Source organism: Rhinopithecus bieti, unplaced genomic scaffold (assembly GCF_001698545.2).
Source record: "Rhinopithecus bieti isolate Rb0 unplaced genomic scaffold, ASM169854v2 scaffold_31823, whole genome shotgun sequence".
NCBI classification, from domain to species: Eukaryota; Metazoa; Chordata; class Mammalia; order Primates; family Cercopithecidae; genus Rhinopithecus; species Rhinopithecus bieti.
Window position 1 is genome coordinate 1,485,355 of NW_016814121.1, and position 26,972 is coordinate 1,512,326.

Below are 26,972 nucleotides of genomic sequence, written 5' to 3' on the forward strand. Positions count from 1 at the left end.
GGGGCGGCCCCGGGCGCGCGGTCGCAGTCCAGGCCGCCGTCATCGTCGGCGGGGTCGCAGCGGGGCTGCTCGCAGCGCACGCCGGTGTAGCCGCGCGGGCAGGCGCAGCGCTGGTTCTGCAGGCAGGTGCCTCCGTTCTGGCACAGCAGCTGGTCGTCATCGCACACGTTGGCTGCGGGCGGAGGGGGCGGTCAGCACGGGGCGTGGCTCGGTCCCTCCCGCCCCACCTCTGAGCTCCTCCGAAGCAGGGTGTGCGAGCTCCTGGGGGCGCCGTCTGGGCCGGGGGTGTAGGAGGCTCCGGGCGCGCTGGGTGTGAAACGTCCCGCTGGGAGGGTAACGGCGCCCGGGCGAGATCTGGCCCCCGGCTGCCTCCCACCGCTGCCCCTCTCTCCCCGCCCCACTGGCCTCGGTGCGGTTCTTCAGACGCGCCTGCAGTCTCCAGAGCTGTGCACACGCTGTTCCATGCGCCTGGAGCGCCCTGCCACCCTCTGCCCGCGGCTAACGCCGACTCGGACAGCCTCCCTCCCTCTGTCCCCGCAAAACCCTTTTCAACCAACCCCAGCTGCGTCTTTCTCGTAGTTCCCACCACACACCACCCTGCCCTAGGTCGCATCAGGCCCCGTCCTGAGCTCTTGGACCCGCCCCTCGGCCCGGACCCCGACCCCGGCAGCATCCTGTCCACGCCCACCTGCCCGCTCAGTCTCGCTAGGCCCCGCCCACCGCCCCCGGCTCTGCCCCATCTCACCAGGCCCCCACCAACTTCCCGGACCCTGCCCAGTCTCGTGAGGCCCCGCCCACCTCCCCTTCCCCGTGTCGTGAGGCCCACCCACCTCCCCTGCCCCGTCCCACTAGGCCCCGCCCACTTCTCCGGCCCTATCCCGTCTTGCTAGGCCCCGTCCACTGCCTCGGTCCTGCCCCGCCACCTTTCCGCAGGCTCCGCCCACGGGGGAACGGCGCGCACTCACGGTAGCAGCCCTGGCGCCAGTAGTGCGTGGGGAGGCAGTCGTCGCACTTGGGGCCCGCCGCGCCCTCGCGGCACTCGCAGAAGCCGGTCTCGTTGCACCGGTCGTGCACGGAGCCTATCTGGTTGCAGTTACACTCTGGACGGACACGGGCACGGGCGTGCGGTCAGGGCTACCTGTGGGCGCCGTCTGCTCGGACCCCCACTCTCCCGGCCTCGCAGCCGGGTCTCCGCACTCCCCAGGGGATGCTCCCCCCACTGGGTCCACGTGAGCCTGCAGCTTGACGGCGGGTGGGGACTGCCCGGGGTGTCCAGACCTGGAGAAAAGACTCCGGCTTCCTTCCCTGGGATCAAAAATCTCCCAGCCCCGCCTTCCTCGCCCTGGCTCTGGCGTGGCCCGGGTCAGCCCCTTCCCCTTTCTGGGCAACTAGAGGGGTCGCTGACCCTTCCCATCTCCAAAGAGCTATGACTCCGACAGATGGCAGAAGCTCAGCGGAGGCCACTGAGCATGTCTGGGGCTGCTGTGCTGTGGGGGTGGCCCTCCTCCATAGCTCCTTTCCAGGGGAGTGGAGGAACAGCCTATTCCTGCTCCCGGGCGGGCCCGGTTTGTTTCCTTGGGGCTCTGCTTTGTGGGAAGGGGCGAATATCCTCCACCCTGAGAAACTTTGCAGCTCAGTGATGGCTCTGGGGGTGGAGGCAGGGAGAGCCAGGGAGAGGAGGAGGGTGCCAGGGTGGGGGCGCCTCTAATTGGATCCAAAGGCCCTGCCCTGTCTCTGCAGCTGGCCCCCTGTGACGTCAGCGGCTTTGATCACTTAGAGTTGATGGAATTATCTGAAGGCTGCCGCCATAATTCAAACCGACAGCTCCAGCTTTGCAGGAGCCCCTCCTCTGTGCAACCAGAGCCGCCTGCTGGGTGGGGGATGGGCGATGGTGTCCCAAGGGGCCTGGCTGGGCAGGGTTGGGGGACAGCCCCTGGGGCTGAGACCTGGCCTCTACTGACGACAGGGGCAACCATTCCAGGTTGGTGCGTTTTGGTTGGTGGTCATGGCTTTGGTCTTTGCTCAGGCCCAAGGCCCTGATGAACTTCCTTCTCTACCCCAAAGCCAGTCCTTGAGTAGAACTTGGAAGAAAGCAGACCAGGTGCCCACTGGGGGTGAAGAGCAGCTTTATAGCTGGACCTGGGCTGGTAAAGCATTTGAAGAAAAGCTTCAGCCACAAAAAAAGAGCTGAAAACGAATCTGATCTGCCTCCCGATTTGATAAATGAGGAAGCCGAGGCCCAGGGAGGGGAAGGCACCTGCCCAAATGTATGCAGCAAGGCCATCTTTTGGCCCCCAACTGGCCCCTCCACCCTTCTGGAAAGGAGCTATGGAGGGGGACCATCCCCTCCACCATCCCTCACCGACACCAGTCCCAGACAGATGCTCAGTGGCCTCTGCCACTGAGTGCCTGCCACCTGCTAGAGTCACAGCTCTTTGGAACCAGGAAGGGTCAGTGTCCCCTCCAGTTGCCCAGAGACGGAAAGGCCACTGGTAAGTTTTGCAACTCCAGTGCCTGCCGCAGAACCGCAAGGGGAGGTTACTAATAGAGCAGCTTCTGGAGCTTTCTGTCCTTAGAGATGGAGTGGGTCCTGGAGTTAGAATTCCCACAGCCTCCCCAGGTGATTCTGATGCAGGGGGCCCTAGAGGCCACCTCGCAGTGCAGTGCACCCTGCACACATTCCAGCAAGTTCCCTGTGCCGTGTCCACGCCCTCTCACCAATGCAGACGTTCTCATCGTCCAGTTCTGCCGAGCCGTTGCGGTAGTAGCCCAGCCGGCAGTGCTGGCAGTGCTGACCTCGCGTGTTGTGCTTGCAGCTGACGCAGGTCACCACATTCAGGAAGTCAATGTAGCTGCAGCGGTTGGAGTGACCGTAGCATTCGCAGTCTGGGGCGGCCAAGTAGGAAAAATACCAATGATCAGTGAGAATTCAGGGAAACTGAGGCACAGGGCAAGGAAGGACTCACCCCAGGTCATGCAGGGAGGAAGGCATCTTTGGAAAAGGTACCGGAAGGTGCCCTAGGTCTCCGACCCTTCTGTCGGATTCAGGAAGAGACAGGCCTCCCTGCTTTGAGCCCGGAGGAGAACCTGAGTAGGCTGAGCCCAGGGATTCCCACCTGGCCCTGTGGGCAGGGAACCAGGGAGGGCCAGTGGGCAGCACCTGCCAATGCCTGGCTGGGCACCAGGGCCAAGTGCTCGCTGAAGGATGCCTGCGTGCCGGAGTGATTAGAAAGTGATTCATGCAAGGAGGGCGGGCTCATGCCACCTGGCTGTGCACTGAGGGAGGGCGGCGCCTGGGTTGCCGGCGCTCCCTGTGGTGTCCTCGGGTGGATGAATGCATGGGCGGACACTGGACAAGATGTAATGGGCCAGGAGCTCCTGCCCATGCTGCTTTGGAAGATGGTTGGGAGGAAAACACCCACCTGTCGGACCCTTCTTATTAGCCTGAGCTTTCTGCAAGTTTGGTTGTTTTGCAGGATGCTAAGAGTGAGTGCCACTTTAAAGCAGGTGCCCCAGGAACCTGTTTGCCTCCCCCTGGCCCTGGCCTGGCTTGTGACTCGCTGCTCCTGGAAGCACATGGTTTCATTCCAAGGACCACCACCACCATGTCCTGCCGCCTCCTGCACCCCACTCCTACGTGGTTCTCAGGTTGACCCCTGCCTAATCAGCTCCGCTCCGAGGACCAGACAAGCACGGGGCAAGGCTCTCAGGGATTGGAGGTGAACCCCACAATGTCAATGGAGGATTTGGTAAGGAAGGTCACCACCCCTAAGAATGGGGGGTGCATCCCTTGATGTTCCTACGAAGGGACACAGTATTCACCCGCCCACCCACCCTCCAGCAAGAAAGCCAATGTGGCTGCCCCTGAACAAGGACGGACACCGGCCACCCTCTTGAAACACCATCTGTGTATCTCTAGAGGACCCAGCTTTCCTTTTGTGATGGGATAAGGAGGGACTGACCCAGTGGTCAAGGGTATGGGAGACCCTGGAGAAACAGCCTGTGTCCACGAGAGATGGTGGGCATTCCCACCTGTGGACCACCTGGATCTGCCCCCTTCACTTTGTCCCTCCAGAGACAATGAGGAGGTGAGGCATCCTCTAAGTGTCCCAAAGAGCAGCATCGGTGACCCATGTGTCCCAGATTCTGCTTCAACCAAGACGAGCCCCTGGGCCACACCTCCCAGGGGAGCCAGGACAGGCTATTTCTGGCATCTGCTCTGCCCGCTGTGTGGCCTGCCCACTGTGCCCAAGTTGGCTTCTGACGCATACCTGCTCCCAGCTCCCTTGGGGAGGGAAGCCTGTAGGGAAGACAGACTCAGTTTAACCTTGGCCCAGCTACTCCGGGAGGGTTTTCTGAGCCAGGCATTGGTCCTCTGTCCTGCACCCTCTTGTCCTGCACCGTCTTTTTCCAGTGGTGGTTGGGGAACAGGTGTCGGGGAGGGCTGATGGGGCCCCAGGCCCATCCTCTTACCTTGGAATTCTTCAATAGGCATCACTTGAGGAGATTTGGGCTTGAGCTGGAAAAGTTTGTAGCCCTTGGCAGGGGCAGGGGCAGCAGCAGGGGTGCCCACAGCTTGGAGAGATGAGAAACAGGTTCTTTCGTCTGCCATGGTCCCGCTGCCCAGGGAAGAGCCCAGCAAAGGCTTCCAAGCGGCCCTGGGCCAGCTCTAGGGCAGGCAGCCTTGTCGCCTGCTCAGATGTGAGGGAGGGAGAGGCCTCTCTGGCCTCAAATCACACAGCCCCTCTCCTCGAAGAGCCCAGGGAGGTGGGGCCCCTTCCTGAAGGAAACACAGCACATCCCGAGCTTGCAAATCAGCCCTGCCCTTGGTCCCCTCTCTGAGACCATGGACACATCTGGCTGGATTACTCCCCCAAATGACTTCTGTAACCCCTGACAACCCCCACGCCCTGCTAAGGCCTTCTTGGAAGCCGAACGGCTTTTAGACGGATGGATATCGTGTTGCACACCTGTCTCTTATTCTCCCCACCTCCTCTTCAAACTTCCTGGAGCATCAAACCCAGAGACTAAACCTGGCATTTAAGGACTTTGGCATCTCCCTTCCTTTCTGAAACAATCTTCCTGCTCCAGCCAAAGTGAATCCTTTGCTGTCCCTGGAGTCCCACTCGCAAGTGCTGTCAAGCCAGGAACAGCGATGCCCTGCCCAGAATCCCACCGGGACCCCAGCGCCCTATCTGTGCGTGAGCAGCCACTGTCCCGGAAGCGTCACTGCCTTGGCTTCCCTATGGGGGGTCTGTGGTGGCCTGGTGGGCCCAGGGTAGGGAAATGATGGCTCCCGTCAGCTTTGTCTCCATCACCAGAGAGGACTCCAGACCCAGGTCCTCCAGGTTTCTAGGAACCAACCATCCGACCCTCTCTAAATATGCTTCCAGCGCCAGAGCTTCCTGCCAGTAGAGGGCGCTCAAAGCCCGGCTCGCTGCTCAGAGCTGGGGCCGGAGGGAATTTGAACAGGTGAGCTGGAGGAACAGCTCACCGGTTCCCTAGACCTCAGGCACTAATTCCCAGCCCAGGCTTGGTGAGCTGGGGCCAGGGACAATTTCCCTTCTGGAGAGTCAGGCAGGCCTGCGCGTTTCCTCGGCGTGTCTGTCTACGGCTACAGATGAGCCCGTGCGTCTCCTCCCACGTAACAGGAGGATGTCAGTGTCTTCCAGGACACCCCCCTCCCGCCTTTAACCCACACATTTTCCACTTTGTCAGGCTCCCTGCCATACCACTGCCAAGCCTTTGCCCTGGCTGGTCCTGCGGCCTGGAATATGCCACCTTCTCCCTTCACCCGCCACAGTCCACCCTCCGAGGTCTTACGGCCCCCGCTCCTGCAGGAAGCCCCGTCTGACTCTCTCTGATCCAGCAACTGCCCTGGTGTCCTGTGAGCAAGGGGGAGCTGGAAAGGGGGATTCCTGTCGTGGGAGGCAGGACCTCCACTCGACTCCGAAGCCCTCGGAGGGAGTGCTGGTGGAAGGGCTTGGCGTGGCAGTGCCACATGGAACCTCTCTAAGCTGGTGAAGTTTGGGGGCAGAGCTGGTAGACCTGCTCTACCAGGCCGCTCCCTCACCACCATGCCCTAGAGCTTCCCAGGCACCGACATTCTACACCCGTGCCCTCAGTTGGTGGCTGCGCCACCACCCCCCAGACCCCAGGTCCCCACCACGCACCCCTGCTACTTCCACTACAGGGGGAGGGGCCTATGAGTCTAAGAGGGCGCTTCCCCGGGGTCTCAGGCCCATTACAGGCCTTGCCCCCATACCTTCTGCACGGGCGGCCACCTGGGACCACCTGCTTGAGAGAGGGGCAGCCGTAGATGGCCTGGTCCACTCTTGGGGGGAAGAAGAGAAGAAACCAAGTTATGTGAGGGGGTGGTGCTGAGGGAAGCTGGGCACTTACTGAGGCACCACAGCCCTGCACCCCACAGGCCCCTTAAAGCAGCAGCACTATTAGGAGAGGTTCTGTCTACACTGGCCAAAGGAACTGGGTCCAAATCTACTACAGAGGCAGCATCTACACTATTGCGGTCTGTGGATAGCACATGCAGACTTAAAGCCAGATAGATGGGAGGTGGCCTCATGCCTGAGAATCTGCATATGCTTCAGTGCGACCCTTCTACACTCCCTGTGTGATTCCCGTTCTGACTGAAGGACAGAGCTAGACCAGGTCCCGTCTCTGGGCCCAGACCTCTCTGAGCTGATGTCTCTAATGGCTGCAAAGTGGGGCACGTGTTCCGGCCAAGATCTTAGATGTGTCCAGAAGTGTTCTGGAAGGCCTCCTTCCTGTCCAGCCCCAATCCAGGGACTGGAGCCACCCCCAGCATCTGACCTGCTTCCCTGATCACCGCCCTTCTACCTTCCTGACCCCTGGCCTGGGCCCATTTTCACCAGGGACCCCAGCATGAATCAGCCCCCAAATGCCACAGTGCTCAGCTCCTAGACTAACAGGACACCCAGCCAGGAAGGCAGGCAGGGCTGGCAAAGAACTGTCCTGTGCCCAGATTTCAAAGGAGAAACCCGGGGGACAGGGGAGGGCTGCTGTTTCCACTTCTTGAAGGGATTATACACAATGGTGGCTGCGGGGAAAGAAAAGGAAAAGCTCCCAGCTAACAAGGGCTGAAGGCTTCCCAGCTGGGAGCGGAGAGCTTTGGACATCAATTGACTTTAATATGATGTTCAGTGGGAAGATGAGGCCGCCAGGCCCAAATTGGCAAGGGCTTAATTAGAGCCACGAGAAAGCCAGCCCTGAAGGCATTTGCTTCGGAGTCTGTCTCCCTCCACCCTCCGTGGCCCAGCCCAAGAGAGGATTAGTGTCTCCAGCGGTGTTTTCCGCCCCCAGCGCTGTCCTCCAGACAGCTTGACATTGGCAGGCGGGAGAAACATCTGGCCCAGGAGTTCAGAGGCCCAGCTGGACTCTGGTCAAAGAGCCCAAAGCACCTGTTGGGAGGCATCCGGGGATATTCAGGATCTTTCAGGGACCAGGGTCTTGGGGAGGGAGACAGTCCTGGCTGGGCTGCCCAGGGACACACTCAGGTGTGCAGGAAGCAAGTTCTCGCCATGGCCTGTGTGCTGTGCCAAGGCCCCATGGAAGCCTGGTCTGTTCCTTTGGAACTGGGAAGCCCTGCAAGCCAGGCCTTAAAGATCATACTACCTGGCTGGGCGCAGTGGCTCACGCCTGGAATCCCAGCACTTTGGGAGGCTGAGGCGGGTGGATCAGTTGAGGTCAGGAGTTCGATACCAGCCTGACCAGCATGGTGAAACCCCATCTCTACTAAAAAGACAAAAATTAGCTGGACCCGGTGACGGGTGCTTGTAATCCCAGCTACTTGGGAGGCTGAGGCAGGAGAATTGCATGAACCCGGGAGGCGGAGGTTGCGGTGAGCTGAGGTTGCACCATTGCACTCCAGCCTCGGCGACAAGAGCGAAGCTCCATCTCAAAATAAATAAATAAATAAATAGATAGATAGATAGATAGATAGATAGATAGATAAATAAAGATAGCACTACCTCATAGCCCCTGGAGGCTTCAGGGCAACAGCTTTGGGTGGCTGAGTTGGTGCACCCTGAGTTCAAATCCTGCCTGTGCCTCTCCATAATCCCGGGACATCGGGCAGCTGCCTCTTTTTCTTTTTTCTTCTGAAACAGCTGGATTGAGGTATAATTTACATATCACAAAATCCAGCTGCTGCTTCCTAAGCCTTGATCCCCTCACCTGTGGAACTAGGAAAATAACAGCCTCCATCTCACAGAGCTGTGACCCCAGAATATAATGATACGATGATAGGAGCACAGCCTTTAGCCCGGGAGAACTCACCCTCAGCAACTGCAATGATCGTTTTTATCAATGGGGGCTCTGGACAGGGGCTTCGGTTGCTGAAAAGGAGGGAGGAGCCCCTAGATGTGGGCTGTGGGGGCCACTGACTGTCACATTGGAGCCACCTCCTCCCTTAATGTCCTGCTTCTTGACACAGGGCTGAGGGTGCAGAGCAACACTGTCTTGCCAAGAGGGAGGGTGTGCCTTCTGCTCACCGAGGGGATCCTGGGGACCCTCGCCTCCCCCACATTTACCACTCCGGCCTCTGACTTTTCCTCTTTAATTCCCAACTTTGCACAATCTGCCCAGCCTCCCACAGCTGCCCTGGCACCAAGTCAGAAGCAGCTCCGCAAATGGATTCAAGGTTCCTCTGTGTGTGCGTGTGTGTGCGCGCACGTGTGTGTGCATGTGTGTGTACGTGTGTGCATGCGTGTGTGTGTGCATGCATGTGTGTGTGCACGTGTACACTTGCACATGTGATATGGAGAGTATCTGGCCTCCCAGCCAGACCACTGTTTGGAGGCAGGCACAGCACCCACCATCACTGTTTCTGCTTCTGTCTGCCCACCACAGGCTCAGTAGCCAAGCACAGGTCCCCTGTGGCTGGGCCAACCTATGTCTGAAGTCCAGAATTCTCAGAGTGACCCACGTCCTCCACTCCAAGGAGGATTCCTGGGTCAGGAGGCTTCCCTGAAATCCTCCAATCTTTTGGCTACCCGCCTCCTGTAAATGCCTCCTGCAGAAAAGGAAGGATGTAGAAAGAAGTGGGGTATGCCGCCCCCTGGGGAGCCGCTCTGGATGGCCTAGGAAGGAGGAAGTCTCTCTCTCAGCATTTGCCCGCGCCTGGGGAGCCTGAGTGCCCACCCAGCAACACTCCAAGGCAGGAGCTGATGGAGAGGACTCTGCCCTTTAGAAATGCCACCCCTCCAGGGGGAAGGAGCAGTGGGGCAGGTCCTCTTGGATCAGAGAGAGGGAGGGCCAGGGCACTACCCAAGGGGTCAGGAGTCCCCACCAGGTCCTCCCTGCAGGGTGGTGGGGGACAGGATATGGCAGGTTATTGGAGCACCCCTTCCCGGCTGGGACCAGGAAGAATTCCCCTTGGTCATTGTCTTCCTGAGCCCTCTGGGAAGGAAAAATCCTTTCAGACCCCTGACACCTGCAGTGTGCAGAGTCCAGGGACACTCCCAAGGTGAGTGCAGGTGAGAGCAGAGGCCCACCCCAGCACCACCAGCCTTGAATGTATGTGAATCCCTCCTTTGGAGGGGAGTGAGAACCAGGTTTCCATGCTTGTCTGTGGCAGACCCCTGAGGGGGCAGGACGTCTGGCCCTGGCCTGGCCTTGCACTACACACGCAGCCCCCACATTCCCAGCAGCCAAACCCAACTCCACAGGCTCCCTCTGCCCACTGATCAGAGACATCTGCTTTCTGGGCTAACCCTGCTCCATCCATCGCACCGGCGCGCTGCTGAGGGGTTAAGGACAGAGAGGCCCTGGGGGCCAGGTGGGGGCAGGGTGTGGGCGGGGCTCCAGCCACCGTGGAGGCAGAAGCACCACTGGGAGACAAGGCCGGTCTTCGGCTGCATGTCAGGATGGCTTTGCTGCCCCCAGCACCTTTCCTCCCAGTTCCTGCAGCTGTCTGGCCACACTGGTCTGGGAGACCTTCTAGGCAATGGCTTGAAGGGCAGGAGGAAGACGATTTCGGAAGCTGAACTGACCCTTGAATCCCCTGGTTGGGCTCAGGAACAGGTTGACCCAGGTGACCTGGAAGCCCCTTTGGCCTGTGGCCTCCCAGCTCTAGGGTTCTAGCGTCTCTATTCTAAGAGCCAAGCTCCTGCTCTCCCGCACGGGGCTGCCGACCCCCCCACCCCAAAAGAGGCGGGGACCCAGGCTAGAAGCAGCAGAGGGTGGGATGGCAGGGGTCACTGTACCCTGGCACCCACCTGTGGGCTGTGGGGTGCTGGGAGCCGTGGGGGCCCAGGCAGTGGACGTGGAGGGGACAGGAACAGTGGGGGCCCCTGTCATGGCTGTGGTGGCCGCAGTGGCCACAGGGCCTTTGGGGCCGGGGTCTTTCTGGGACCTGCTGATGCCTGGTGAGAGATGGGAAAAGCAAGAGAGGGTGGGGGGATTGCTGGGGTGGGGACACCACACAGAAGCAACTTACGAAGGCTGTGCAGGACAGCGTCCCTGCAGGGTCCGGCTTCTTTCTGGCGCCCTCTCGGCCCACTGGCTTCCCAGTCAGGGGCCCTCTGGGTCTGGGAGGGACAACTTGGGTGGGATGTGGGGCCCCACGGAGCCCTGGTGGAGGCTGACAGTGCACCCCAGAAGCATTTCTGAGATTTGGGGTCTGCTCCCGGCTGGCTCTTTGACACTGGCCAGTCCTTTCCTGCTGCCTCTCGGAGCAGATGGCGACCTCCCGGGGGAGGGGTTTGCAAGGCTGAAATGAGAGACTGTGCCTGGCACCCTGTGAGTGTTTGGGGACAGTCTCGATGACATTCACTGATAACCTGTGGGCACCATGTCACCCTCACCCTCCTGGGGAACTCTCAGGACCCCCACCTCCTGCAGATGGCCCTCCTTGGTCCAACTCCCCTGGGATCTGAGCTGACCTGGATGAGCAGAGCCCTGGGCCAAGCTGGCTGCAGAGGCTGCCCAGAGGGAGGCTGCCCCCACGGTCAGGCTGGGGGGTGGATTCTGCCCCTGGTGGGGGAAGGTCACCCCACTCTTGCCTGGCAGGAGAGACTCCTCTCCCAGATCCAGGTGAGAGAAGAGGCCCGGGTGGCAGGAGGAGCAGGGAGCCCACCCGGGGCCAAGGGACCTACAAAAGGTCCTGTCCCATTTTCCAAAGCAGCACTGATGGAGCTCCTGGGAGAGCCTGAGAGTTGCTGGACAGCAGTCCACAGCAAAATGACACATGACACATGGCATATGATATGGAGGGGAGAGGTGGAGGGGGGAGAGCTGGAGAAGCAGATGGGGCATAATTAGAGGAGGGAGTGAATAGGCCCAAGTCCCAGAGGGGACACCAAAGCCCCTTTTTTCTCTCCTGCTTTTTCCAGGACATGCAAAGAGGGGCCCTGGCCGCCCTCCCTGGGCATGTACTTACTGCCAAAGGAACCTGCAGCAGCACCTGCGGAAGAGAGAGGGGCATGAGCCGGCTGCCCCAGGGGAAGGGGCCTGGCTGTCGCCTCCCTGCAGAGGGGCCAGCAGGGCAGGGGAGCGCCTGGAGGTGCTCCTCCCTCAAGAGCACCTGCTGCACCACACAGCTGCTAGCAATGATGACCTGCAGGGTGTGGGGACCAGGGTGGATTATCCAGTTCCATCCTCACTGCAGCCCTGGGAGGGAGGAACCACTATTGGCCCATTTTGCAGATGGAGACACTGAATCTCAGACCCGTGACTTGCCCTTGGGGACATGCTGACAGGTGCCAAACGCTCCACTGGGAGCTTCATACACACTCCTATTTTAGATTTTTGGGCCCTCCAGTGCAGGACAAGGACATTATATAGAGTGTTCCTGTCTCAGAAGTGCAGTGTGGCTGGAAAACTCGCTGAGAAACCACGGGAGCGGCGGTCGCGGGTGGTGTGCGTCCCACGTGCCAGGCACGGTGTCAGCATCCCCTACATGAACCGTGCCGTCCTCATAAGAACCCCATGAGGGAGTTTCCTTACGGTCCTGATTCTACAACTGAGGACACGTGGCTGGGGGAGAAATATAGCTGGGAGTGGGCGAGGCCTGACTCGAATCTGGGTGTCTCTGTGTGTCCAGGGGATGGGGGAGGCCTATGATCCTGGTGTGACCAGGGGCCTCGAAATCCTGGGGTAAGATTCATCCCAGTTGCAAAAGGAAGGAGCTGGTGCCACAGCTTTCTCCACAGTGTTCCCAAGAAAGGACGCTGTAGGATCGGCAGTGGGACGTGTGGCTCATGGACTTCTCCTGGGCCTGGGAGGACGAGCCCATCCCCACCCACTCCTTCCTCCACCTCCGTGTCTGGGCAGGCACCTGCTAGACCCTGAGGACACCTCAGGGTGCAGCCACAGTAAGCACCACCAGGACTGGGTGGTGACCAAGTGAGGCTCCGTGGGGACAGGCGGGACATCAGGCAGGGCACAGGGAGGTCCTGGGGCCTCTAAGTTGGGCCCTGGAGGGTGATGATGGGCTGGCCAGGTGGGGGCAGAGGGGTAAGGAGGTGGGAAGACATTGGGAGTGAGGGCTGCTGCAGGGCTGAGGATGGCATTGGGAGAGACCTGGGGGGATGGAGGGAAGTTGGAAGAACGTGGGGGAGAGGATGGATTCCAGTCAAGGTGACCCCCAGACTTGCAGCTTGGCCCTGTGTGTGTCGGTGCCACTTACTGAGGAGGGGTCACGGCAGGGGCAGGGTGAGGGCAAAATTAGCCTCTGTGTCTCCTTGGGCTGTTTCCTGCTGGTGCCCCAGAGAAGGCAGGAGACTCAGGTGCTGAGGACAGCAGTGCCTGTAAATATCAGAAGAAACTCCTCCTTCCTGGGGCTTGGGGGCCTCAAAGGCAATTCCCAGGGACTCCCAGGTGGGGCCAGCTCCAGGAGTCTCCCCTAAATAAGGAAGCCCCAGCTGTGCAACCCTACAGGCCTGTCTGTCCATCGCTGGCTAGACCGGTGGTGGTGAGTGGGGGTGAGGGTGGGGACAGTGGATCCTCCTAGGTGTGACCTGCAGCTAAGTGTCTCAGGTGGCCAGAGACGGGAAGAGGGAGGCCTTGCAGAACCTCCAGATGCAGGAGGCAAGTGGAAGAAGAAAAAAGTCAGAAATGGCCAGACGTGGTGGCTCATACCTATAATTCCAGCACTTTGGGAGACTAAGACAGGAGGGTTACTAGAGCTCAAGATCTCGAGACCAGCCTAGGCAACATGGCAAAGCCTTTTCTCTACAAAAAACACAAAAATTACCCGGGCCTGGTGGCATGCACCTGTGGTCCCAGCTACTTGGGAGGCTGAAGTGGAGGATCGCTTAAACCCAGGAGGTTGAGGTTACAGTGAGCCATGATTGTGCCACTGCACTCCAGCCTGGGCGACAGAGTGAGAAACCTATCTATAAGAAAAAAAAAAAAAAAAAAAAAAAAGGAGGGTGTGATGATGGAGAGAACAGGGCAGAAAGGAGGGAAGGGAGAGAGGCCCTCAGGATAGACAAAGGGGAAGCAAATTTGTGAGTCAGGGAGAGAGGGACGGCCACTAAAGAGAGACCTCAGGAAAGGGTTTGGACCACAAAGAGATGGGGACGGCAAGCTGGGAGGAGGCAGTGGCTGGAGTGGGCTGTCAGCCCCCGGAGCGCTCTTTGTGCCTTTGAAGACCCGAGAGTGCTGTTTGGTGCCTGCCAAGTCACCCCTTCAAAGGCCTGTCTCACCGCCTGCTGCAGCACACGTGTGACATGCCTGTCATGGCCTTTGCACATGGCTCTCAGCTTTGATCAGCCTAAAGTCACATAAATCTTCCACCCGTCGAGGGAGGATGTCCAGATGGGGTACAGGAGCCCACTTCCCAGGCCTGGTGTGGGCATCAGATCCAGTAGCTGCCCTAAGCCCTGGCGTTGGCACGCAACTCACTGTGAAACCTGGGAGGGCCCTGAGGTTTGCTGGGCCTCAGTCTGCTCATCTGGACAATGGACCATAATAAGGACTGCACCCTGTGGAGCTGTGTGAGGTGGAAGCGAGATACCCAAAGTGCCTAGGAGGGCCTTGGGCACCAACCACGCACTTCAGAACGGCCAGCATCCGTAAAGTGGCAGCGGTGGGGGTCAGGGAGAGCCCACCCCAGGGACAGTCTGTGGCCTTCTCCACTTGCAGCCCAGGGGCTTCCTGGCATTCTGATTTCATGGAGACAGCGTGGACTACACTGGGGCCCCCCTGAGTGGGGGTCCTCAGAAGGGGGTCTACGATGCAGATGCGAGTGGGCAGACCCTGAGGATGGCTCCCTGGCATGGCTGGGTGAGGACAGGAGAGGCGTGGGCAGAGAGCACATGCGGGGACTCTGGTGCAGGCCATAGAGGACACATCTGTAAAATGGGATGACAGGAGCTCAGCTCCCAGGGGTTGCTCTGAGGATGGAGGAAGTGCTGAACACGCAAGCACTTGGCTTTTGTGGCTTGCTCCAAACACCCCAGAGATGCTCATGATCAGGGATGACGCTACTGATCCCCTCACCTGAAGTGGGGGTCCCACCCCGTCACTCCCCGCCATCCCACGGGGGCCTCCTGCCAGCCGTCAGGGTTAAGGGGAAGGGCTGCAGAAATGCTGTTCATCTCGGGTTTCCCTGCGGACCAGGGCTGGAAGGGCAGCTTAGCGTTCGGCGGGATGCAGGTGTGCCAGAGGGACTTGCTACAAGACCTGGTGCTTGGGAGCTGTAGAACAGTGTGTGTGTGTGGAGGGGCATGCATGCATGTGTGCTTCTGTGCATGCACGTCTTTGTGCATTTATATGTATGCCCATGCCTGTGCATGCATGCTCGTATGTTTCTGTGCATGTGCACACATATGTGCCTGTGTGCAGGTATGTGTGCGTGTGTATGATCCACAGCTCCTGGAATGGATGGGCGGGGAAGACTACAGCCATGCAGGCTTGTGGCCCCGGGGAATGGCACGTACAGGCGTTGGGAGAGCCGTGGGGCAGCGGCAGGTAGGAGCCGGCCCGCCAGGACCGGGTGCGGAAATTCTTCTTGCACTTGCCACAGTCGGGCCCGGTGGTGTTGTGCTCGCACTCGCACTGCAGGCTGCCCTCGCGCATGGAGCACAGGTTGGCGTGCAGGTTGCACTTGCACCTGGGGAGACACCGAGAGGGCAGAGATGTCAGAGAGCTTGTGGGCAGCCTGGCCTGGCCTCTGGGGAAAGGAGAGCCTCCCAGGAGGGGCTCAGGAGGGTGTTGGGCCACCCAGGAAGAAACCCTGGAGGCCACCAGCCCAACCTTTAGGCCAGAAACTCCTTGATTCCCCTTCCTGTGGAGAGATCAACGCCGTGTTCCGAAGGCCACCCCTGCACTCACTGCGCGGCTCTCCTCTCCGCTCCGATGCTGGTTTCAAGGATTCCTCACATCTCAGTTGGGGAGAGTGATGGTACTCCCTGGTCCCAGATGCTAGATTCTTAGTAATGCAGCTTCTGATCACCTAGCTTTTGACTGAGGTGGGTTGATGGGTGGCAGAGGCTGCTGCCAGCCCCTGGTGGAGACAGGGACCTGGCCACGGGCTGCACCTCACTGTGTGGTGGAAAGGCACCTGGCCACGGGCTGCGCCTCACTGTGTGGAAAGGCACCTGGCTTCGGGCTGGACCTCTGCTGTCAGCTTGTGGTCCACGGCCACACCCTTGAGGGTGACAGAACCTCCAACTCCCACACCCCCATCAGTTCATTCACACATGTATTATTCATCCATTCATTCAAATATTTATAGGCGACTCATTATTCCGAAAACTGGTAAATAAAGGGAAAGAATCAAGCATTTATCCTGCCTGTCCTATATAAATTGCACCTCGGGGTAACCGAAAGTTGATGAGGGGAAGCTTCTTTTTTGTAGAAGCATTTCACAGGAGAATTTGCAGTCCCTGATGAATGAATGGCTTCAGGCACTGAGCCGCACCAGCCCAGAATTTCCCACTGCGAGGCCGGCAGACAGTGAGCGTCTCTAGAAGAACACACCCTCACCCGAAGCCAAAGCAATTGAACCTGAATCAGATCAAGCCTCTAGACTGAGCTGTGAGCACAGAGGAGAGACAGAGGACATGGCCGGGCGTGGTGGCTCAAGCCTGTAATCCCAGCACTTTGGGAGGCCGAGACAGGCGGATCACAAGGTCAGGAGATCGAGACCATCCTGGCTAACCCAGTGAAACCCCGTCTCTACTAAAAAATACAAAAAAACTAGCCGGGCGAGGTGGCAGGCGCCTATAGTCCCAGCTACTTGGGAGGCTGAGGCAGGAGAATGGCGTGAACCCGAAAGGCGGAGTTTGCAGTGAGCTGAGATCCGGCCACTGCACTCCAGTTTGGGTGACAGAGCGAGACTCCGTCTCAAAAAAAAAAAAAAAAAAAAGACAGAGGACAGAGCATCGCCCTAAATGACACCAGGGGACGCCATCTGCAAGATCTGGACTGGAGGAATCTCTGGCAGTAATACCCACTTTTTTCAAGGGATGAGTTGACTGGAGAAAAAATTGATATGGAAAAAGGATGGACCTAGAGCAGGAGAAACCTCAAAAGTATACCAATTAATGGCAGACGTGAAGCCTCTCTGGCCCTTGGTTCAAACATCCTGTAAAATCAAACACGCAAACAAATGGAACGTATATTTATGGGATAACTGGAAATTTGGACACTGCCTATATTAGATGATATTAAATTAATGTTTACTAGGTGTGATGATGATATTGTGGTTATGTTTTTTAAAGTCCTTATCTTTTAGAGAACCACACAGGCCAGGCATGGTGGTGCACACCTATAATCCCAGCACTAAGGAGGCTGAGGCAGGAGGATCGATTGAGCCCAGGAATTTGAGGCCAGCCTGTGTAACATAGTGAGATCCTGTTTCTACAAAAAATAAAAAAATTAGCCAGTGCGGTGGCGCATGCCTGCAGTCCTAGCTACTCAAGAGGCTAGGGCGGGAGTATCCCTTGAGCCCAGGAGTTCGAGGCTTCAGTGAGCCATGTTTGCATCACTGCACTCCAGCCTGGGAGACAGAGCAAGACTCTGTCTCCAGAAAAAAAAAAAAGAAAAAAAAAGGGCCAGGTGTGGTGGCTTACACCTGTAATCCCAGCACTTTGGGAGGCCAAGGCAGGCAGATCACCTGAGGTCAGGAATTCAAGACCAGTCTGTCCAACATGGTGAAACCCCATCTCCACTAAAAATTCAAAATTAACCAAGTGTGGTGGTGTATCTGGTAATCCCAGCTACTTGGGAGGCTGAGGCAGGAGAATCACTTGAACCCAGGAGACAGAGGTTGCAGTGAGCCATTGCACCACTGTACTCCAGCCTGGGAGACAGAGCGAGACTCCATCTCAAAAAAAAAAAAAAAAAAAAAAAAGGAAAAAAAAGGAGAGACAGCTACACACAGAAATATTTACAGATGAAATTATCTGATGGGCAGAGGTACAGATGAAACAGGAAGGTTCACTAGTTGATAACTGCAGTCGGGTGAGAGGTACACAGAGGTTCGTCATAGCAGATTCTGTCTTCTTTTGTGTTGGAAATTCTCCATAACAAAAAGTGAAAGAGAGAGAGTGTGTGCTCTATATTCTGATACGGGAAGATTTCCAAGATATATTGTCAATATTTGGAAAAAGCAAATTGCAGAACAATGGGTTCAGTAGAATCCTATTTTTATTAAAATATGCAAAGAAAAATATTTATCAGGCACCTGTTATGTGGCAGGGGCTCTGAGCTGGGAACAGTGAGTATAATGTCAACAAAGCAGATGGCTCCCTGCCCTGACGGTGCTTTGGGTCTAGCTGGGAGACAATGAACAAAATCAGTGATTGGAGGGGACAGGGAGGGAGGATAAATAGGTGGCAGACAGGGATTTTTTGGGTAGTGAAACCATTGTTGATGATGCCACAATGGTAGATACCTGGCATTATGCATATGGCAAAACCCACGGAAGTGTCCAACACAGAGTGTGTCCTGATGTAAACAACAGGCTCTAGTGAACGCTACTGTATCAGTGTTAGCTCATCATTGTAACACATATACTCCACAATAGGGGAAACTGTGCAGGGGTGGTGGGGAAATGGGAATTTTCCGTACTATCTGCTCAATTTTCTGTAAACTTAAAACTGCTCTAAAAATAAAGTCTATTAATTATAAAAATAAGAATCACACACCTCTTCAAGTGTTCATTTCAACCGTTAAAAGAGCCCATGTGTTGTGCAAAGAAGGCACTAAGGGAGTCCAGGATTTTCAGGAAGAACAGTTTTAAACTAAGACCTGAAGGAGGATGAAAAGTTGCTGGGCCAGAAGGGGAGAACCTTCTAGAAAGAGGCAAGAGCATGAGGAAAGCCCTAGGGTTGAAAGGCGTTCCACCCGTGAGGTCTGCAACGAGGCTGGGGGGTGGAGGAGGCCAGACCAGGAGACAGAGGTGGGATTTTACTCTGCAAGCCTTTGACAGGTTAAGTGTGTCCTGCTTGGGCCGTATTTTATATTGCTGTGGCTGCTTCATGGAGATTGGTTTGTCTGGGAGACAAAAGCCTGGGCAGGGAGAGACCAGTGAGACCCCGTGAATACAGGCCTGGACCAGGGCAGGGCACCTGGTCCCACCCATTGCGCCTGGGGTACGCGGCATCTTTTTGTTTTTTGGGACAGAGTCTCACTCTGTCACCCAGGCCGGAGTGCCATGGCACAATCTTGGCTCACTGCAGCTTCCGCATCCCCCTGACTGGCTCTCGTCCATTCAGAGATTGTCTTGAGGATGTGTAACTGGCATTTTCTTCTCTCTCCATGCTCCCCTTCCACTGGGCTGGGTGAGGGTTTTTGTTTTCTCACCTCACACCCCCCAAATTCTCCTGGACACCACAGGCTGCGAATCTCCCTCCTCGCATCCGGCCTCCCTCATATCTCAGTCCCGCCAGGTGCTTCATCTGAGCCCTCCTCCCTCGGCTCTGCCTCGCCTCTGTCCCCATCTGACTGGGAATGAAGGGTCCTCTGGGGGGCGCCTTCCAGAGCAAGGATCTGGGTGGGGAAACAGTGGCCCCTGTATCCACCAGCCCTGGGGTTCCCAGGTAACCCCCATCTGCCAGTTTTGGTCACCAGGGCTGCCTTCTTCCTTGGGGGCTTCTCTCTGTCCTCAAATTATCCTGCAGAATGGTTAGGGAAATTACGGTACATCCAGGTGATGGAATCCTTTTGTTTTTTGAGACAGGGTCTCACTCTGTCACCCAGGTTGGAGTGCCGTGGCAAAACCTTGGCTCACTGCAACTTCTGCCTCTCGGGCTCAAGCGATCCTCCCGCCTCAGCCTCCCGAGTAGCTGGGACCACAGTCTCGTGCCACCATGCCCAGCTATTTTTATTTTTTGTGGAGATGGGGCTCCCTGTGTTGCCCAGGCTGGTCTCAAACTCTTGGGTTCAAGCAATCTGCCCACCTCAGCCTCCCCAAGTACTGGGATTACAGGTGTGAGCCACCGTGCCTGGCCTAAAGTCCATGTCTTAGAAATGTTATTTAGAAGCATGAGGTCAGGCCAGGGTGGAGAAGGTGGCAGGTTTCTGAGCTCACGCCTTTCCTCCCAGGAGAAGGAGAGAATCCTGTAGGCCCTGGACAGGCCGTGGGAGAGGCGGTACTCAGGAACCCACCGCTGTAGGTTACATGTGTCCACTGCGCTGTGATGCTCAGTTCCTAGGATGAAGGACGTCTCTGGAATTCTCTGGAACAGAATTCCAAGGCAGGGCAAGAGCCCTGGCCAGCAGTGCTAGCCACCGCTGAAGTCTGTGTTATTTTAACTCCATCTTCCCCTGAGAGCCTGGACACTAACCCTGCCGAGGTTTTACTGCAACACCAAGCTGAAATAAATACAGCATTAAAAAGCCTCTTCACTCTTTCCCTGGCATTCCCGTCTCTCCATTGCCACACGCGTGCTGCAGGACTGCTATGTGCTTAGCTCTGGGAGAGGCACAGAGGGGGACAGCAGACACCTATTGGTACGGGCGGCCCTTCTTTCTGGAGATGCCAGATCCCAGAGATGGTGCTTGGCACAGAAAGTTCCCATGATTAAACCTTTTTGGTCAAGCATATGATGCTCTCCAAATCCCCTGACATCTGCTCCTTGATCCCACCTCACTCCACTGAGGGTCATAGTACGTCTCAGCACATTAAAGGCTCTGACAAGACCTGCAGGGAAGAAACCTGTCTGACTTTGTCTAACAAGAGTTTGTCTGCAAAATCTGACCTGGGGAGGTTTTAATTCCCTTCTTCTGAATTCCTATCTAACACCCCCCTGAGCTGGCTGGAGAGGAGCACTGCAGCTGTATGGAACCGGGGATGTGCTCTGCACTGCTGGCCTGAAGAAGGGATATTTTTAGATATCAGCTACAGAAAGAAAAGATTGCCATCAACTTTGGGTGATCACATTGACCTTGGCTTAGTAAAGATGCATGGAAGACCGGCTGAATCCAAGAAGCATAATGTAACGGTGATAATAGGTAGCCATTGGATGTCGGAGTTGGACAGGCTGGGTGGTGCAGGTGGGGAGTCACCCAAGGTCACACAGTTGGTTTCTCCTGACCCAAATCCAGACGTCCCTCCCCAGCTGGCTCTGCCCAGGCGCCATCCTGGCCAGCCCCTCCTATCAGTCCTGTCTTCCTCGGGAACAGCAGAAGATGTCCTGGCCTCTTCAACTCCATGGCTGAGCCCCAGAATGATCACAGTGCTTCCTCTTCCAAAGGAGAGAACTGCCCTTCCTGGCAGGGCTGCAGGGAGGAGCTGGCACAGTGTGGGGAAAGGCTGGCAAGGCTGGCACAGACATGGCACCTGGTCAATGAGGGTGCTTCTGGTCTCCCTGACTTTTGCAGGTCATTGTGAGTGGCACTGCCTCTGTGTCTGTGTGTGGACGTGGTGTTTGTGTATGACCTCTTGGCCTCTCTGACTCTCTCAGTGCACCTTTCTCTATGTCTCTGCCTTCTCCTCTTTGCCTCTCTCTCCACGTCTCTGTCCAGAGATGTTCTCATCTTGCTTTCCTCTGGGCCTTTGCACATGCTGTTCCCTCTGCCTGGAATGTACTACAGGCTCCGCCCCTTCTCCTAGAGCTAATACTTAGGGGTGGTGAGAGATTCTAGGCCAAATGCCGCTTCTTCAGGGAGGCCTTTCACGACCTCTACCTCCAATCAGCCCCTGCTACACTCTCCCTCTCCATAAAACTCACGATCAGCATTGGCTCCCAAAGTGGGGTGTACCAGATGACTGGGGAGATGGGCACACAGACTGTAAAACAGCTTCGCAGGCTATTATCTGTTTTTGAATACACAGTACGTTTTTTTAAATGTCAAACTCATAAGACCTGGGATCTCAAAAATACTACCTAAGTGAGGCCAAATTTTAAAGTATATTAATTTAAAGAAATTATTAGATAAATAAATAAAGAATATGGGAAACCCACATAAAAAGAATGAAGTTGGATCCTTCACACCACATAGAAAAATTTAACTCAAAATGGATCAAAGACCTGCAAACTAGAAAACTCTTAGATGGAAACGTAGGGAGCCAGGCACGGTGGCTCACGCCTGTAATCTCAGCACTTTGGGAGGCTGAGGCAGGCAGATCACCTGAGGTCAGGAGTTGAAGTTGGTCAACATAGTGAAACCTCATCTCTACTAAAAACACAAAAATTAGCCAGGTGTGGGTGTGGGTGCCTGTAATCCCAGCTACTTGGGAGGTCTTGAGGCATGAGAATCACTTGAACCCAGGAGGCAGAGGTTGCAGCGAGCTGAGATGGCAGGTGTGAGCCACTGCACCTGGCCTAAAGTCCATGTTTTAGAAATGTTATTTAGAAGCATGAGGTCAGGCCACCCTGGCCTCTGGCCTGAGCACAGAACGAGACTCTGTGTCTCAGAAAAAAAAAAAAAAAAAAAAAAAAAAAGGAAACATAGCAGCAAATGTTCATGACCTTGAATTAAGCAATGGTTTCTTAGACAGGATGCCAAAAGCAAAAGCAACAGAAGAAAAAAACAGATAAATTAGACTTCATCAAAACTAAATATTGTTGTACTCCAGAGGACACTGTCAGGAAAGTGAAAAGACAACCCACAGAATGGGAGAAAAATTTGCAAGTCATGACATAGCTAAAAAGGAACTTACATCTAGAACATCTAATGAACACTTAAAACTCAATAATAAAATGACAAATAATCCAGTTTTTAAAATGAGGAAAGGATCTGCACGGACATTTCTCCGAAGAAGGCATACAAATGTCCAAGAAGCAGACGAAAAGATGCTCAACATCACAGCCATCAGGGAAATGCAAACCAAAGCCATAATGAGATACCACTTCACACTTGCCAGGAGAGGCAGAGTCAAAGAGACAGATAATCACCTGCTGGTGATGATGCAGAGAAATCAGAACCCTCATACGCTGCTGGTGGGAATGTAAAATTGTGCAGCTGCTTTGGAAAGTGGTCTGGAAGTTCTGCAAAAGGTGAACTGTGAGTTACCCAGTAATTCTACCTAGGTATATAACCAAGAGAAAGGGACACAAAATGTGTACACGAATGTTGGTAGCAGCATTGCTAATAATAGTCAAAAGGGGGGAACAACCCAATGTCCATCAACAGGAAAAAAAATGTGGTGTAAACAGGCAATGGAATACTATACAGCCATAAAAAGAAATGAAATACTGATCCACATTATGACATGGATGAACCTTGAAAACATTATGCCAAGTGAAAGCAGTCAGTGATGAAAGGCTACGTATTGTATAATTTCTTTCTCTTTCTTTCTTTTTCTTTCTTTCCTTCTTTCTTCTTTCCTTTCCCTCCCTCCCTCCCTCCCTCCCTCCCTTCCTTTTCTTTCTTTCTTTTTTTCTTTCTTTTTTCTTTTTTAGATGCAGTCTTGCTCTGTCACCCAGGCTGGAGGGCAATGGCATGATGTTGGCTCACTGCAACCTCCGCCTCCTAGGTTAAAGTGATTCTCTTCCCTCAGCCTCCTGAGCAGCTGGGATTACAGGCGCCCACCACCACACCTGGCTAATTTTTGTGTTTTTAGTAGAGACGGGGTTTTGCCATGTTGGCCAGGCTAGTCTTGAACTCCTGACCTCAAGTGATCCTCCCGGTAGGGCCTCCCAAAGTGCTGAGATTATAGGCGTGAAGCACTGGGCCCAGCCATATTATATAATTTCATTTACACAAAATGTCTAGGATAAGTAGATGGCATTTTTTTTTTTTTTTCTTTTTTTTTTTTTTTTTTGAGACAGCGTCTTGCTCTGTTCCCCAGGCTGAGTGCAGTGGCACGATCACAGCTCACTGTAACTCTGCCTCCCAGGTTCAAGTGATTCTCCTGGCTCAGCCTCCCAAGTAGCTGGGATTACAGGCATGTGCCACCACGCCTGGCCAGAGTGTCTTTTTAGGGTGATGGAAATGTTCTAAAATCTGCTGTGGTGATGGTTGCACAACTCTGTGAATAACCTAAAAGCGACTGAATTGTATGCTTTAAATGTGTGGATTGTATGTGTGAATCACATCTGGCTAAAGCTGTGAGTGAATGAATGAATGGGGTGTGTGGAAACAGTGAAGGGCTTACCTGCATGCTGACAGCTTACAGGCTTTTCTTGCAGTATCTCTCCTAAAAATCTTCGGAGATTTGTTTTCCTATTTGTATAAACCTATCACATTGTGACCAGGCATGGTGGCTCATGCCTGTAATCCCAGCACTTTGGGAGGCTGAGGTGGGCGGATCACCTGAGGTCAGGAGTTCAAGACCAGCCTGACCAACACGGTGAAATCCCATCTACTAAAACTATAAACATTAGCCAGGTGTGGTGGCAGGTGCCTGTAATCCCAGTTACTCGGGAGACTGAGGCAGAAGAATCACTTGAACCCAAGAGGTGGAGGTTGCAGTGAGCCGAGATCGCACCATTGCACTCCAGCCTGGGGGACAAGAGCAACACTTGGTCTCAACAAACAAACAAACAAACAAACAAAAAACCCTATCACATTGTGCCTCAAAGGAAGGCTCCTGGGTAGAGAGCTGAGGTGTGAGTGCTCACTTTGCATGAAGAACTGTTCTGAGAGTGCCACCCAAATTAGCACAACAGCCCTTCACAGCAGTCCTCCAAATGACATGTCATTATTATCTCCATTGTGCAGATGGGGAAACTGAGACCTGGGGTGGTGAAGTGAGCTGCCTGAGGTTCCACAGTTGGTAAGGGGCAGAGGCAGGACTTGAATCCAGGCAGCTCAATTCAGAGCCAAACTTAGTGTCTGCGTTCCTGGGTGGCCCATGTGGCAGAAGCTGGGAGCCCTCGTGGTGCTGTTGGGCGGGGCTTCTGCCAGGCTCATGTTGCACACAGCTGTGTGGCCTGCACAATTTTTTTTTTTTTGAGACGGAGTCTCGCTCTGTCGCCCAGGCTGGAGTGCAGTGGCTGGATCTCAGCTCACTGCAAGCTCCGCCTCCCAGGTTTTTGCCATTCTCCTGCGTCAGCCTCCCGAGTAGCTGGGACTACAGGAGCCCGCCACCACGCCCGGCTAGTTTTTTGTTTTTTTGGTTTTTTTTAGTAGAGACGGGGTTTCACCGTGTTAGCCAGGATGGTCTCGATCTCCTGACCTCATGATCCACCCGTCTCGGCCTCCCAAAGTGCTGGGATTACAGGCTTGAGCCACCGCGCCCGGCCGCCTGCACAAATTCTTAACCAACCGAGTCTCACTTTTCTCACCTGAAGAGCAGGAAACAATATCTTGCATATGCCACAGGCTGCTACGAACACCAGTGACCCTGGCCCTGAGGAGACATGTGGACCGCACCGGCCACATCACCCACGCTCATCGCGGCTGGGACGAAACAAAAGCCCTGGCACAGAGCGGTGCCCGCTGGGGTTTGTGTGCCTTCCTTTTGTTTTTCTGGGTGACTGTGAGATGGTAGCCCCATCCCCCGGGCCCCACTGGCCTGGGATCTTCTGCCAACGACTGTGTGACCTCAGGAAAGTTGCTGAATTTCACTCGGCCTCAGTTTCCTAATCTGTAAAATAAGGATGGCAGTAACACCTGCCTCATGGAGTTGTTGGAAGGATCAGCTGCGAGATAGTCTACAAAGCTCTTGCATAAGACAAAACAGGTGCCCAGGACATGCCAGTTTTCCATTTCTTATACTTAGGAGCTCCTAGAGCCAGGGATCCTCAGAGCTTTCAATGAGTGAAGTTATCACCTCTTCATAGGAAGCTTATGCAGAGTATACTACTACTATCTCTATTTCACAGACAAGGAAACGAGGCAAGAGAAGTTAAGCAACTTGCCCAAGGTCACACAGCTGGTGAACCCCACTTTAGGAAGTGTCTCAAGTAGGCAGAGGGCAGAGCCTGAAGAGTCTCAGTGTGCTGGCTCTTGGACAGACACAGGCTCCTGGAACTGCAGCCACCCCACAGGTCCCCCAGACACAGGCACACCCTTCCCCTCCCTGCGTCAGGCTGCCGGCCTTCTGTGATTTCTCTCCCCTATTCTGGAAGGCCCTTGGGAGATGAAGTAAATGAAATAAATAAGCAAGCACATAGAAATAATTTGCCGAGCGCTCACACGTGGACGGACGCCACGCATTCTTAACCAAATCCTCGTGAAAACCCAGAAGGCGCTGCCCTTCCCACTTTACAGGTGAGAATGTGAGACTCAGATGGGTCAAGGGCCAGGGCTCTGGGTAGAAGAAGCAGGCTTGGCACCCAGGGCTGCATGGCACTAAAGCTGGATCTCACAGCCCCCTGCCCCCTGCGTCTCTCTCAGTGCTGGCTTTGCGTCCATACCATGGGGACAAAGAAGGCCAGGAAAGGGGCCACTAAGCCAGATGTCCCCATGCCTGCCATCCATGGCCCTGCTTACCAATTCTGTGGCCAAGCCACGGCCAAGGAAATGCAGCCACAGAAGAAGAAAGAAGCCCCCTTTGCCACATGCCCTCCCGGCACCAGCCTCTGCCTGGATCTGGACCTGGGTGGGCAGTCTGGATGTGGACCTGGGTGGGCAGTCTGGGTCTGGACCTGGGTGGGCAGTCTGGGTCTGGACCTGGGTGGGCAGTCTGGGCTCCTGGCTGCACTCCAGCCCAGATAGTTCCCCTTCTTCTGTGGGATCAATTTTCCCAAGGGATTGCTCTCTGAATTTGACCCTCAGGAACCATCAATCTCACAGAAAACCATCACCTGGGCCACCTGATCCCCCGACACAGCGCTTTTCAGCTCATCCATCAGAAAGGATGATTTAATAATGAACATAGAGACAGGGCAAGCTGGCCAGCCCATGAGGCAGACCCCTCCCAGGCCACCAGGGCTGTTTCCTCTCCACCCCTGCTCCATTGCAGAATCCCACGGCTTTAGCTCTTCAGACAGCAGCAGGAAGGCTCCATGGGACGGACACACACACACACACACACACACACACACACACACACACACACACACACAGAGAGAGAGAGAGAGAGAGAGAGAGAGAGAGAGAGAGAGAGAGAGAGAGAGAGAGAGAGAGAGAGGCTGAGTCAGCAGGCAGATTCTCACCCAGGTTTTGCTACTGATTTGCTAGGTGACCTTGAGCAAGTCACTTCTCTAGGTTTAATTTTTGGTCAATGTCTAACACACTGCCTGGCACAGAGAAGGCGTTCAATGTATGCAGAAAGAAGCAAGGGAGGAAGGCGATAATGCGAGGGAGCTCTCTGTGCAGCATCCGGCACGGGGTACCTACTGGGTTAAAGGCCGGTGAGTGTCACGGCTGGGCTGCAGCATCAGGTTGCATGGTGGCCAGACAGATGGGTTCAAACCTCTGACCCCTCGGCCGGGCGCGGTGGCTCAAGCCTGTAATCCCAGCACTTTGGGAGACCGAGATCACGAGCGGATCATGAGGTCAGGAGATCGAGACCATCCTGGCTAACAGGGTGAAACCCGTCTCTACTAAAAAAAACACACAAAACTAGCTGGGCGTGGTGGCGGGCGTCTGTAGTCCCAGCTACTCGGGAGGCTGAGGCAGGAGAATGGTGTAAACCCGGGAGGCGG

General features: G+C 55.4%; 1 protein-coding gene across 1 annotated transcript in view; it reads right to left on the reverse strand.

The window, feature by feature from the left end:
* The window catches only part of NTNG2 (netrin G2), an 82,677-nt gene that overhangs the window by 4,130 nt on the left and 51,575 nt on the right, over positions 1-26,972 (reverse strand). The window contains 7 exon segments of the mRNA XM_017849890.1: positions 6-172; positions 966-1,100; positions 2,719-2,886; positions 4,474-4,575; positions 10,257-10,403; positions 11,420-11,443; positions 14,925-15,097. Coding sequence (XP_017705379.1) covers positions 6-172; positions 966-1,100; positions 2,719-2,886; positions 4,474-4,575; positions 10,257-10,403; positions 11,420-11,443; positions 14,925-15,097 — 916 coding nt within the window.